Consider the following 14,467-nt stretch of genomic DNA (forward strand, 5'->3'; position numbering starts at 1 on the left):
GTTCTAGACCGACAGCCATGGGCATCAGAGGTTTTTATAGAAACAAACATTCTATACTGACAGCCATGGGTATCAGAGGTTTCTATAGAAACAAAGGTTCTAGACTGACAGCCATGGGCATCAGAGGTTTCTTTAGAAACAAACATTCTTTACTGACAGCCATGGGCATCAGAGGTTTCTTTAGAAACAAACATTCTTTACTGACAGCCGTGGGTATCAGAGGTTTCTATAGAAACAGACATTCTTTACTGACAGCCATGGGCATCAGAGGTTTTTATAGAAACAAAAATTCTATACTGACAGCCATGGGCATCAGAGGTTTCTTTAGAAACAAACATTCTTTAGTGACAGCCATTGGTATCAGAGGTTTCTATAGAAACAAAGGTTCTAGACTGACAGCCATGGACATCAGAGGTTTCTATAGAAACAAAAGTTCTAGACCGACAGCCATGGGCATCAGAGGTTTTTATAGAAACAAACATTCTATACTGACAGCCATGGGTATCAGAGGTTTCTATAGAAACAAAGGTATGGATGATTTACACCATGTATTTATTAAACTTTCATAAAGATGTAACATGGCTATGAGAACCATATCTAAGTCCATAAGCTAAAGTTTGCAGTGTTAGTGTAGACAAGACGATGGCTGATCGTTGTGAAGGTATTTGGTGATAGGAAGCAGCACTTTAGCTGTGATGATGTTGTTTTTACACATGTTGAACTTTATATATTTGAATGTTGCCGTACATATACAACTGTTGCCTTTATTTCTATACCACTGTTGTCCTCCGTTTACATCATTAGATATACATAGATATACATAGATATACATAGATAATGTGTGAATTGTTGTACAAGTGTGTATGTGTAAAGGGTGTCCCAACGAATCACCACAAGGACTGGTGATGTTTTCTTTACCTTTCCAGAGATAATCTAGTTCATAGATCAGTAATACTTAAACTAGCCTATCTCTTGAAAGTTAAAAATCGGCATTCCAAGCGTCTGTGAAGTCAATTTGTAAGTGTAATGTTGTATGTGTATCGTGTACGTGTAATGTTGTATGCATTTTGTGTACCAGTCCTGTAGTATGCGTGTCGTGTACCAGTCCTGTAGTATGTGTGTTGTGTACCTGTCCTGTAGTATGTGTGTTGTGTACCTGTCCTGTAGTATGTGTGTTGTGTACCTGTCCTGTAGTAAGTGTGGCATGTACCTGTCCTGTATTATGTGTGACGTGTACCTGTCCTGTAGTATGTGTGTTGTGTACCTGTCCTGTAGTATGCGTGTCGTGTACCTGTCGTGTAGTATGCGTGTCGTGTACCTGTCGTGTAGTATGCGAGTCGTGTACCTGTCCTGTAGTATGCATGTCGTGTACCTGTCATGTAGTATGCGTGTCGTGTACCTGTCCTGTAGTATGCGTGTCGTGTACCAGTCCTGTAGTATGCGTGTCGTGTACCTGTCCTGTAGTAAGTGTGACGTGTACCTGTCCTGTAGTAAGTGTGACTGTCAGTTTGAGCCCTTTTGCTCGTTTTCAGGAAGGGTTCTTTGTTTTACATAAAATCATGTAAATGTTGTTTGCTTGTGAGCTGTTGTGTTGTACACATGTTTGTATTCGAGCCCTTTTGCTCATATAGGGGTTTGTTTTATTTACACGAAGCAGAACAATATATCCTGTTTCCAGTGGTGTTGGATTTTAGTGTGCCAATCAGTCTGTGTTTCATGGAGAAACGTTGTAAATATATTGTCAAAATAATGCTAGCTATACCAACATACTGTAGCTAGAAACGATGCGTCTTATTCTCCGATCGTTTCCGGTTTGTAAGGGTACTGCTGTATAGCAAAAAATATTTTAGGTTATCACAATTGTTTTTAATTTTTCAAAGAAAAACGTCCAGAATACAGATATAATGACGGATACTGATGCCACAGCACAGAACTGCCAAGCTTGGTGCTATCGATGTTTCCCATAAAAACAACTCTGGTAAAAACGCGTTTGATTTTAAACAGAACTGTCAAGCTTGTTGATTTTTTTTCTAATTTCGAACAGACCTGCTAGGCATGGTGAAACGAGCAGAGCCGTCAATCTCGATAGCCGGTGCCTAATACTGAACATGAGGTAACTGTCTCCCGTTACAAGGGTTTAGCTAGGAAACATTACAGACAAGTTTTAACATCCATCACTGTGTGTTGACAATATTTTATGTTGCTGAGTAGTGCTGTAATGAAAAAGTTTTTAATGATTTTATTGTTTCCAAATAAATGATTATGAAATTATTGTTTTCTGTTTTATTTGTTCTTATCCAAATATTTAATCTTTATTATCATTCCAGGATATATCATACAAAATACTTTATACATTCTAAATATGAAATTTGGAACTTTATAAATTACCTTAATGATACGATTTGTTACTACTCGTATTACACGTGCATTTGTGTGTAGTTTACAAATACATTGTTAAGAGAACCATTAAATAGGATTTTTTGTCGTTATAGTTACAAGAACCATTAAATATGATGTTTTGTTGTTATAGTTACTTACAAGAACAATTAAATAGGATGTTTTGTCGTTATAGTTACTTACGAGCCCATTAAATAGGATGTTTTGTCGTTATAGTTACTTACGAGACCAATAAATAGGATGTTTTGTCGTTATAGTTACAAGAACCATTAAATAGAATGTTTTGTCGTTATAGTTACTCACGAGAACCGTTAAATAGGATGTTTTGTCGTTAAACAAATAGTTTCGGGGTGCGGACATTGTAATGTAGAGGAATGATGGTGGCTTTAATTATTCCTGAGCTCCTGTATATATTTTTATCCTATAAGATTTTTATTTATATTTATACTGGGTTAAGGTTTAACAAACAACTAGACAGTGTTTTAGGTGAAGTTTATTTATCGCCGATTAAAATCTGTCAAAAAACCCCATTTTTTTTACAAGAATGATATCGTAATCATAACCTGTGAAAATAAAAACATGCCACATATCCCTCAGTTTATAGGGTGAATTCTTCGTGATAGTCTAGCTTGTTTTGACTAAATTTTATGTTACGATTATGAAACACTTGTTAGCCCGGATGTCGAGCGCACAGGGAGTCGGATAAGCAGTTAACGTTAACTCAATACGTTACGTTAGACCAAATTCTGTGTTATGATGGTTCATAATAACAAGAAAATCATCTTCCAAGATCCAACTTGAAAATGGCGTTGATGGGGGGAATATTTTCTGAATTCCCATTTGGGAAATGTGATATAGTTGGTCTCTTTATACATGTACAGTCATTACTTTGTACTTCGGTATTACCACGGAATTATCTAAGTCCGTGGTATTATACTTCACAATTAGGTGAAATATATATGATTTTCATTATTTTCTTGTAGTTGAGGCACTCGTTTCTGCTCAAATTGGATTTTCGTAGATATTTTCATGTCGTAATAAAGCAATCGATTACAAGAGCTGACACAGCTGACAACACGTTCGTAGTCTGGTAGGGCGACACGGTAGATAGCGGGTTCGATTCCCAGAGCAGACATGCGTATGGGGTCACTACGCGAGTTGACTTCGGGTACTCCAGTGTCCTCTCCTACTTCCGACCGGGCCAACCACAAGTACTAGTCCCGATTGTACATACACCCAACATCCGTATTATAAACTTTATACATAGGGTGTATTGACAAACGAGGCTATTGATGTGGTTGTCAACTTCTTAGATTGATAACAAGTTGGAATAGTCTGGCGCAGACTCGTCGGAGCATTCGCAGCAGGAAACCAGACTAAAGTTGGAATCAATCTCTAATTTAAAAATCAACTGGGAAGATGCATGTTTTAACAACAAAGTATACGAGCTCTCTTCTCGTGTAACTAGTGAAGAACTTCGATAATGAAAACCGGAGTTATCCCTCTTTACACAAAGCGCCGGAGTTTGTAGGCCACAAAGCAGCGATATGTTAACCGCAATCATCTGAAAAGTACGCTTGACTTGTGCTCCGCACGTGAATGTCATTACTGTATAGCTTAAAAGTACATACACAATCAATGTTAGGAACTCATCCATAACACGCTATTGTCAAATCTTCTTTTGTACGATCGTGATACGGAGCATGTTCAATCTACCCGACGCCGTGTCGCGGTTCTACCGGTGTAATGAAAAAATTGTCACCTTTACCGAAACGGCGCCAAACAAGCGCCTCGTTTCTGTCTACATGTTCATGATCATCAGTATGGTCGGATTATTTCTTTTCGTCCGATAAAGCTATTAAATTGGCGTCATTTGTCTGTTAAAATCAGCAAAAACGGCTACACCATCTAGAGTCAATCCGAATCTAACGAGCCGATGCGATGGACCGGAGTTACATCTTGCGTGTATTGGGTTCGAAACTTCCGATTGTGTTTGATTCACGCCACCAAGGTAATACGCCTATTGTTTAAAATAGAGAAAGTACAATTACATTAAATATGCAATTAACATATTGCTGTCGATAAGTCACAAAGACGGCATTTATATACAGAGAAATAAAAAAAAAACCACTGACATGCAGTTCTAGAGATCATATCGATTCGACAATATGTATTCCTGGAAAAGACGTCTAAAAAAAGACNATATATGTTTTAATAATCTATATTTTTATTTGAGTAGGATGTGATTTTTTTGTCAGGACTATTTTTTTTGACAGAAATAAATGCATGTGGTCGAGAAATATACATAACAAACATATAAAAAAAACACCTAAACTAAGTGATTTGTGGAGCGCCGCGTTAAAAATCATAAATCCTCGTCAACAATTGCCTCTCTGAGCTTTCTCAGCTGCCTACCGCGATTCTCGTTCTTCAGAGCCAGACTTTCGGATTTTTTTTGTGGTCTGCCCATGTCATCGGTAAGTTTGACATCAATTATTCATGCTCTGAACTATTTATTTAGGTCACCTTCTGTCTGGTCGGATCACTGTCCTTTATTTATATTGGATCAAAGTACCACCGTCCTCTCTCACGGAATCAGGTGATCAGCAACAGGGACCTAAACGTATGCTGTTGAATAATGTATATTATAGTACACATCCGGTTAAAATAGTCAACATTGCACGAACATATTATTTCAAATCCTCCCGACCGCACGTGAGAGATTCCATAATGGCAACCTGGATACTAGTATTAGATGTTGTTTTTTTCGTTTTTTTCTCTCCATATAAATAGCAAAGCCATATTCCTGTCGATAATGTATTTCAAGATTACTTTCGGTTTAATAGGCGATCGTGTCTCTGCTGTGAGATTTCAGTGGGATGGCACTTTAGAATGAATCCGCTTCGGACACCGTCTACACAATTCGTTATATTTTGTTCCATTTATAGGCAATGCCTAATATGGCACTTAATGGAAATAAATATATATTGTGTTCATGTATGATTTTAGATGAACGAGGATTGAAAATAAGTACATCACATACATACACGGTAAATGAGTTTGTATAATTATGGCGAGATAAGTTTGTTATAGATTATTACTGAAAAACCGGGCCCAGAGAAGTCGATTGTTCGAATTTCCTTTAGTCCGTCCGACTGTTCCCTATCCCCAAGTCCCGCGCCAACAGAAGTCGATTGTTCCCTAACCCCGAGTCCCGGGCCTAGAGAAGCCGATTGTTCCCTATCCCCGAGTCCCGGGCCTAGAGACGTCGATTGTTCCCTATCCCCAAGTCCCGCGCTTAGAGAAGTCGATTGTTCCCTATCCCCGAGCCCCGGGCCGAGAGAAATTGATTGTTCCCTATTTCCGAGTCCCGCGCCAAGAGAAGTCGATTGGTCCTATCCCCGAGTCCCGCGCCTAGATAAGTCGATTGTTCCCTATCCCCGAGTTCCGCGCCAAGAGAAGTCGATTGTTCCCTATCCCCGAGTCCCGCGCCTAAGGAAGTCGATTGTTCCCATTTCTCCGGGTTCCATGCCTAGATTGGTCGACTGTTCCCTTTTATCTTGGTCCCGAACCTAGAAAGGTCGATTGTTCCCTATCCCCGAGTCCCGGGCCTAGAGAAGTCGATTGTTCCCTATCCCCGAGTCCCGGGCCCAGAGAAGTCGATTGTTCGAATTCCCTTTAGTCCGTCCGACTGTTCCCTATCCCCAAGTCCCGCGCCAACAGAAGTCGATTGTTCCCTCACTCCGAGTCCCGGGCCTAGAGAAGCCGATTGTTCCCTATCCCCGAGGCCCGGGCCCAGAGAAGTCGATTGTTCGAATTCCCTTTAGTCCGTCCGACTGTTCCCTATCCCCAAGTCCCGCGCCAACAGAAGTCGATTGTTCCCTACCCCCGAGTCCCGGGCCTAGAGAAGCCGATTGTTCCCTATCCCCGAGGCCCGGGCCCAGAGAAGTCGATTGTTCGAATTCCCTTTAGTCCGTCCGACTGTTCCCTATCCCCAAGTCCCGCGCCAACAGAAGTCGATTGTTCCCTCACTCCGAGTCCCGGGCCTAGAGAAGCCGATTGTTCCCTATCCCCGAGGCCCGGGCCCAGAGAAGTCGATTGTTCGAATTCCCTTTAGTCCGTCCGACTGTTCCCTATCCCCAAGTCCCGCGCCAACAGAAGTCGATTGTTCCCTACCCCCGAGTCCCGGGCCTAGAGAAGCCGATTGTTCCCTATCCCCGAGTCCCGGGCCTAGAGAAGTCTATTGTTCCCTATCCCCGAGTCCCGGGCCCCGAGAAGTCGATTGTTCGAATTCCCTTTAGTCCGTCCGACTGTTCCCTATCCCCAAGTCCCGCGCCAACAGAAGTCGATTGTTCCCTACCCCCGAGTCCCGGGCCTAGAGAAGCCGATTGTTCCCTATCCCCGAGTCCCGGGCCCAGAGAAGTCGATTGTTCCCTATTCTTTGGGTCCCGGAGCTAGATAGGTCGATTTGTCCCTCTCCTCCCGAGGTTCCGGTCATGAAAGGTCGATTGTTCCCTATCAAGTAAATCTGTATAACACTGTCGATTGTTCCCTTTTACCTTTGTCCCGAACCTAAAGAGGTCGATTGTTCCCTAACCCCGAGTCCCGGGCCTAGAGAAGTCGATTGTTCGCTATCCCCGAGTCCCGGGCCCAGAGAAGTCGATTGTTCCCTATTCTTTGGGTCCCGGGGCTAGATAGGTCGATTTGCCCCTCTCCTCCCGAGTTCCTGGTCAAGAGAGGTCGATTGTTCCCTATCAAGTAAATCTGTATAACACTGTCGATTGTTCCCTTTTACCTTTGTCCCGAACCTAAAGAGGTCGATTGTTCCCTAACCCCGAGTCCCGGGCCTAGAGACGTCGATTGTTCCCTATCCCCAAGTCCCGCGCTTAGAGAAGTCGATTGTTCCCTATCCCCGAGTCCCGCGCCAAGGGAAGTCGATTGTTCCCTATCCCCGAGTCCCGGGCCCAGAGAAGTCGATTGTTCCCTATTCTTTGGGTCCCGGAGCTAGATAGGTCGATTTGTCCCTCTCCTCCCGAGTTCCTGGTCATGAGAGGTCGATTGTTCCCTATCAAGTAAATCTGTATAACACTGTCGTTATTATGTAATACCTTCTGAGATGTAATTGGAGCCGGGAAATTCTGATCGTCGAGAGACGAGAAAATCTGTATTTTATTGGTAGGATTATCAGCGCGTGCGTTGACATCTTTGATTACCTCGAAATAGACAATGACATGAGAAGCTCATTGACAAAGGCTAAAGCTCGACCCTGGTGGCTGATACCTTTATCGCTGTACGCCTACATACAGTCAGGTTATGGTGGAGAAAATCCTTCCGAATCAGCCGTTCATCACACCATAAAGATAATAGTTCGTTGTTATCGCGAATGTCACCCACTACCAGGGGTTTCCCGGAGCTGCTGATGGCCGGTTTATGCTGGGGCTATCGGGTCCAAGACCTAGGGCACTGATTCACTTTCCGGGCAGCCGGATGAGATTTTTGGTCTCGGAGAAAAGCCAGTGTAAACAATTAATGCTGACTGGCATTGCTTGTAACGAACGTCTAATAATAGTTACAGGCGGCAATTCTAATTGTATCTAGCATATTCCTCGAGTTTTCTACATTCTTTTGAAGAAAAGATTAGCAAATGTTTCTGTTGCCAAAGATGACTGCCAAACTCCTAGCTTGGCTAGCACTTCCGGACGTAACTGTAATGGATTTACACTGATCCCTGTTTATGGAACAGGTATTTATCGCTATCACTATTTTTACAATAGGTATTTAGAATATGACATGTTGGATTTGATGGTCATAGAAATGCTGTCTTACTTCCAACAGGTCGCACGTCATCAACACTAGATAGCGCTATTACGGGCCCCACCATCAACACCAGATAGCGCTATTACGGGCCCCACCATCTTAACACTACATAGCGCTATTACGGGCCCCACCATCAACACCAGATAGCGCTATTACGGGCCCCACCATCAACACTAGATAGCGCTATTACGGGCCCCACCATCAACACTATATAGCGCTATTACGAGCCCCACCATCAACACTAGATAGCGCTATTACGGGCCCCACCATCAACACTACATAGCGCTATTACGGGCCTCGCCATCAACACTACATAGCGCTATTATGGGCCCCACCATCAACACTAGATAGCGCTATTACGGGCCCCGCCATCAGACTGCCAGGCGAAATGCAATCGGCGGTAAGTTACAGAAATATTTTTAATAAGATGTCAGTTTAATGTTGGCGGTGTTATATTGTACCTTCATTTTGACGGTAATATGAAGTATTTTATGTTGTTGGTATTAGGTTTGTAAATGGTTTTTTTGTTTTCATTCATGGACATAAGGTTGTAAAGATACCTAAATGATTGTGAAGCCCAAACCCTTCCCATTGCTATGATAAAATATACACAAACTAAAGTGTTTGAAAAGTTTTCAAACGATTCAGTAAACAAGACCAAAATAAATCTCAAACCGACTTTTTGAGGCCAGATCAATGGAACAGGACACGACCGAACAGACCATATCAATGGGACGAAACAAGACCAAACAGACAATAGCAATGGGACGTGACAAGACCAAACAGGCCATATTAATGGGACGTGACAAGACTAAACAAGCCAGACCAATGGAACGTGAAAAGACTAAACCTACCAGACCAATGGGACAGGACAAGACCAAACAAGCCAGATCAATGGGACGTAACAAGACTAAACCTACCAGACCAATGGGACAGGACAAGACAAAACAAGCCAGACCAATGGGACTTGACAAGACTAAACCTACCAGACCAAAGGGACAGGACAAGACCAAACAGACCAAAACAAAGAGGCCAAACTAAGACAAGGTCACACCCAGACTGTCTATGGGCGACTCGTTGAGGACAATAAATGTCATAAATAGTTGTAGATAAACATGGCACCACAGAGTAATGGTAAGTTCTCTGCCTATTGGAAGATATTGTCTATTAGTAAATTAAAATTGGAATCAAGTAACGCTTCCTATAGCATTTTCTTTCAGGCAAGATATTGTTTTAATTAAAAGTACAGAAAATTCCTTATCCAGTAATGTTTATTGAACAATTAAAATTAGACGTTACATCGTTACTTCGTTACTGAGACGCTCTTTGTTCTTCTTGTCTTTGTTTACTCTGGCAGGGGTGATGGGTGAGATTTCTGTTTCTGGAACATGTTCTATCAATAGTGTGCCAACAAAAATGTTCCTGTGTTCTAAAGCAACCAAAGGCATCGCCTTTTTGCCACCCAATGACACCCTAAGAGAGCAGAGCACAGACAAAAGAGACCTGAACAAAACAAAACACACTTCTAATATATACTTTTGTCTTTGAAAACTTTGGACTTCATACCTGAACCATGACGTACATATACTTCCGTGCGTCTGTGTTAACGAGTTATCCAGAAGGAAATGCATTTAAAAACAAAATTGGTAAAGGGCATGACCGTGACTGACTGTTTAAATCACTGTGACCCACACCGATGAAATCGTATAGCTGATATAGATCCATGTACAACTATCGCGGGAACTAAGTATATTTTGTAGTAATTTACAGGTATGCAAATAACACGCGCCACATACTATGGAGTCGGTCATTCGTTCAGAATGCCTCATTATCAGAGTTCGGTTCGTGCGCATCTAAGGAATGGCGGCTGCGATAATTTGTTGTTTGACTAAATAAAAGTTAATGGGAAACACGTGCATGTGTACATCGCGGACGCCTCGGACGTGTGAAGGGTAGCTATGTCAGTGTAGTGACCGTGGAGACTATGACATTTTAATGAGATATCGACTTGGGTTGACAAATCATCTATGACTTGTTAATTATAACAGATCAGAAGCTCGTATCGAATTAGGCTCTGATGCCTCTATATACAAAAATGTAATATCAAATTAATGAGCTTTTTCGTGATTGGTCAGTTGTGTTTCAGTATTTTGTGTATATCTGCCTTGTTGTCTAGTCCTTTACCAACCGGGCGTTTTTAATAAAAAAAAAAACCAAAAAAAAAAAAAAAAAAAAAACCCCCNAATATCCGGTTTTCATTTAAATAAAGTGTCATGTGATGGATGGTAAGCTGTGCCTGTGTTCCCACCTGCGTCCCACTTAATATCTGTGTAATGTTATAGGTTGTTTGCGCTGTAACATTAGATTTGTGGTATTATGGCCGTCGGTCTCTGGGTTTAAATTGTACGTAGTATAATATGCTATTTATATAATTGTACAGTCCTATTATTAATATGATTGGTTGACATACAGAGATGTTCTCCGCCGTAACCAGAAGCATGATACCCAATCACAAAATTATTTTCTTCGTCTTGTCACTTTGTCGTCGCATTTCCTACCTCTTTATCTCCTTTGCTTTCATACGTAAATCTGGACCTAGTTTTCTATAGTGACACAATTGTAATGTTTTATGTGAAACGGTATACTTACAAGCATTACAGTTCTGATATATCTACAACGCTGAGTATCAACTTAAAATCCCATTAAAGGTATGCTACATCTCATTGTAATGTAAGGACATAGGAGTCACGTTACAAAAGCGGACTATAATTATACAACACTAAATTTATGTAGATAGTGGACGCTAGCCGGACAAAGGGATATTCCGAAGTACCTCGAGGGATGGAGGTGTTCTTCTCCGCAAACTCTGTTTCCGGGGGAGATGTCACAATCACACTGAAAAGGAGAGTTTTATCAGCAAAAAGGCTAAGGAAGGATGGAGATGTAGACTTTAATTGTTTTCATGCGTATCTCGTGTTGAAGTGTTCACCCCTGCTTCACCTTGACGCGCGAACATGTGGGTATCGCGCTATCCTGTTGCCTCGGAATACGGCTCGAGTCACGATAGCACAAGCTAGTCGGATCAGATTTTACTTCCTTTATCTTGTCGGTAGAAAAAAATATGATAAAATAATTTATGACCTAGATTAGTCCGCGTGTTGTTTGTACCCTAAATGAAATTATCTGGTCTTCCCCGATTCGGAATGAGCACAGCTGGAAACTTTTCAATACATTTAACCAAAGAGTAGCAACATTATCCTTGTTGAATACGGATTGACGGGTAGGCAAACTCTGTTCTAAATAGTAACTGTCTTTAATTACATGATATTACACAACCTACTCTTTATTCATTCTGGCTATGGCAAAGTTTCCCGCCAAATCCCCCAGCTGTATGGTTCATCACCTCAGGCTCGCGAAAACATCGACCCCGACGTAATGAGCAGTCCCCGACAACGTAGCCAAACTTCGAGAGTGCAATGTCGGGAGATTGCTTTTGTTTCAAATCTTTTGTAATTTAAATGAACACAAGCATTAATCGTCATTTTTCTGAGACCACACGACATCGCTGTCGTCTGCCCGCTATCTCCTCATTAGACTACTCCGTGTGAGAATAGCAATCAGTCTTGCCTTTTGTCCCCTGTTACGCATAAACTTTCACGTCATTCTTTACGAAACACAAGAAATGCCAAATAAATAGCGAGTTAGCGCTAGAGTACAATGTCCCTATCTCATGTGAAGTGCAAATATTCGGGATGGCCTTCTCGTGAGGATGATGGTGTATTCAGACGGCTTGAGGGAGATACTCGTGATTCTCAAAGAAGCAACGGGGATAATGAGTGTGGACGTGCTCTGCTTCCCCGATCGCAGCACAGCAGATGTTGTAATGGGGCACGTGAATGGAAAAAAGGCGGGAACGGCGCAGACGACATGCGACAGCCGTCTCCAACACCATCGCGCGCTGATAATAGTGTTTTTGATGTTTGAGTGTACATATATTACCGCAATAACAGGGTCCAAAATCAGCATCTCAATGAGATATTGCATGTTTAATCCGCGCCTCTGTACTGGAAGCGAAAAATATCCCAAAGATACCAGTATACACACAGATAGATCTAAAAATCGATAAATATTTCATTTGGTCGGCAGGCTGAAAGGTGTGATAACAGGATTAATTCAATCACAATATTCCATTGAGTTTCAAAGATATTTCAATTGTGGGGAACCAGCCGGAAAGTTAACTCACGCGAGGCTGACATACACTGATGTAAATAACGGTCACACTACTTGAGGACGGCCGTGTCTGAAAAGGCTATTAAATTAAATTACGATGAATGTAGCACGCAACAAGCAGGCATCGGATCTCGGGCGTAGAAAATTCAAGTGAAATATATCTTTAAAATAACAAAAACCATCCAGTTAAATTCCTTCAAAACAAAATCTATAAAATTAACGGAACGAATAGCGGTCACGTTTGTTCCAAACTGGCTATATAATACAGGCAGGAAACGGTCTATATTACATCGTTATAAATCTGTTAAGTAGATACCGAAACCAATATGAAATCTGTCGTATCGCCGTACAGAAATACATTCTGACCATTACCTCTGTCTTAGTAACATAACTTCTACCTTCTACTGTACTGTTTTTACTCGCTGAAGTAAGCCTAACTGAACAACAGTTGTCTCAGGTGATTTTTGCGTGGAAAAGTTTAAGTCTGCATACAGTTTTTGTAACCGAGAGTACCAGCCAGATTCAGCGCCCAGCTGTCGGCTATGATGCACGTCTCGCGACATTATACAGAGAAACCCTGCGTCTTAGCCTTGTAAAACTCTAACAAGGTCGGAGCCAGCATCTTCAAAGTGATTACAAACTTTAATATCGCATTAAACTTTTAATGCAATTTTGAGAAAATTTGAGATAAGACCCAAATGAGGGATCGCGTAAGGTTAAATTCTCCAATGAAACAACTGACATCGCTCGTATCACGGTTTTCAACAAAATACATACATTTCTAAATGCCAGTTTATAAATAATTCGCTACGCTGGGTACATAAATTGAATTCATGCTGTATGAATGTGCATCTTAACTGTAGTCTTTTCATGTTTCAAAACCATTCCCCCGTGTTACGCAAAGTCGTTCTATATTTTACTTTCATCCGAGGGTATTTCATATACTACATCCATTATGTACGTTGCATGGGCACGTAATTCGTGTAAAAACTAGGAAATTTAGACACACTTACCTATATTACGCACCAGTGTCGGTAGTTTGCATGTGCACAAAACCTACATTTAGAAAGAGTTCTGTAAGACTGTTATTACTGAGCGCGGCGCCACTGAGGATAAACACATTATGACATCACGGCATTGTATACGTAGTGGCCCTCTAAGTGCGCGCACCAAATGGTGATTCGGATTAATTACTGTCAATTATAACAATAGACGGCGAAGAAACGAAGTTGCGTTAGAAATGTTACGAGATGGTCGTCACCAAACCACTAGAAGTTCCCGACCCGTCTCCGGTATCCGGGGCTACCGTGATGTCCCATCTTAGCTGAACGGTATAATCTACAGCAATGTAAATAGTCATTTACCATACCTAGTGTCTAGAATAAAAAAATGACGTCACTTTCAGCGCAAAGTGAATTTCCCAAACTGATTATTTCAGAATGATATAAGAAATTATCTAATTAAAAATTACCAATTTTCAACATATACACAATTTATAGTAAGTTAAAAGTGAAACTGAACTGAAGTTAAAAAAAGTTTTTTATCAATGTTTTTAAAGAGATTAATATGCTAAAACACGTTAGGCATCGTGTTAGTTAGACTGGCTACCAGCCCCTAAGTTTTTATGAAGAATTTCTCGGCTGCATTTTTCTACTAGCTTATAATTATCTCCCCTAGTTTAGAACTAGAATCAGACATCCAAGTGATCACATCTTAATCAGACACCAAGTGATCACATCTTTTAGAGTAAAGCTGTTTTCTTAATTATTCAATATATAGAGACGGTGGCCAGTTTATGTGTTAGTTACACGTGTACTGATCAATACATTTATTTTATCACAGATTTTGAGTTTGTTTCCACTTTTTATGTTTTGTTCTTGAAATAAGGTCCTTTATTACTGGAAATGATTATTTTTTATAATTAAGACGAGTCTGCATGCCGCCTCGTTTGAGAGTAACTAAGACAATATTAACTGTGATTTGATATTTCACGGACAAACGGACATTAAAAGCCTTCCTTCCT

General features: G+C 41.1%; 1 protein-coding gene and 1 long non-coding RNA gene across 2 annotated transcripts; both read left to right on the forward strand.

The window, feature by feature from the left end:
* The first annotated feature begins 6 nt into the window (after window positions 1-6).
* LOC110459622 lies at window positions 7-2,269 on the forward strand. The gene is made up of 2 exons (XR_002463912.1): window positions 7-222; window positions 367-2,269. It is a non-coding gene; the product is annotated as an uncharacterized LOC110459622 (long non-coding RNA).
* A 6,641-nt stretch (window positions 2,270-8,910) lies between these two features.
* Window positions 8,911-9,255, forward strand: LOC110459620 (uncharacterized protein ECU03_1610-like). The gene has a single exon (XM_021511966.1). The coding sequence runs from the start codon at window positions 8,911-8,913 to the stop codon at window positions 9,253-9,255; it is 345 nt and encodes a 114-aa protein (XP_021367641.1).
* The last annotated feature ends 5,212 nt before the right edge of the window (window positions 9,256-14,467 follow it).

The sequence above is a fragment of the Mizuhopecten yessoensis genome, unplaced genomic scaffold (genome assembly GCF_002113885.1).
Source record: "Mizuhopecten yessoensis strain PY_sf001 unplaced genomic scaffold, ASM211388v2 scaffold10139, whole genome shotgun sequence".
In the NCBI taxonomy this organism is placed as follows: domain Eukaryota; kingdom Metazoa; phylum Mollusca; class Bivalvia; order Pectinida; family Pectinidae; genus Mizuhopecten; species Mizuhopecten yessoensis.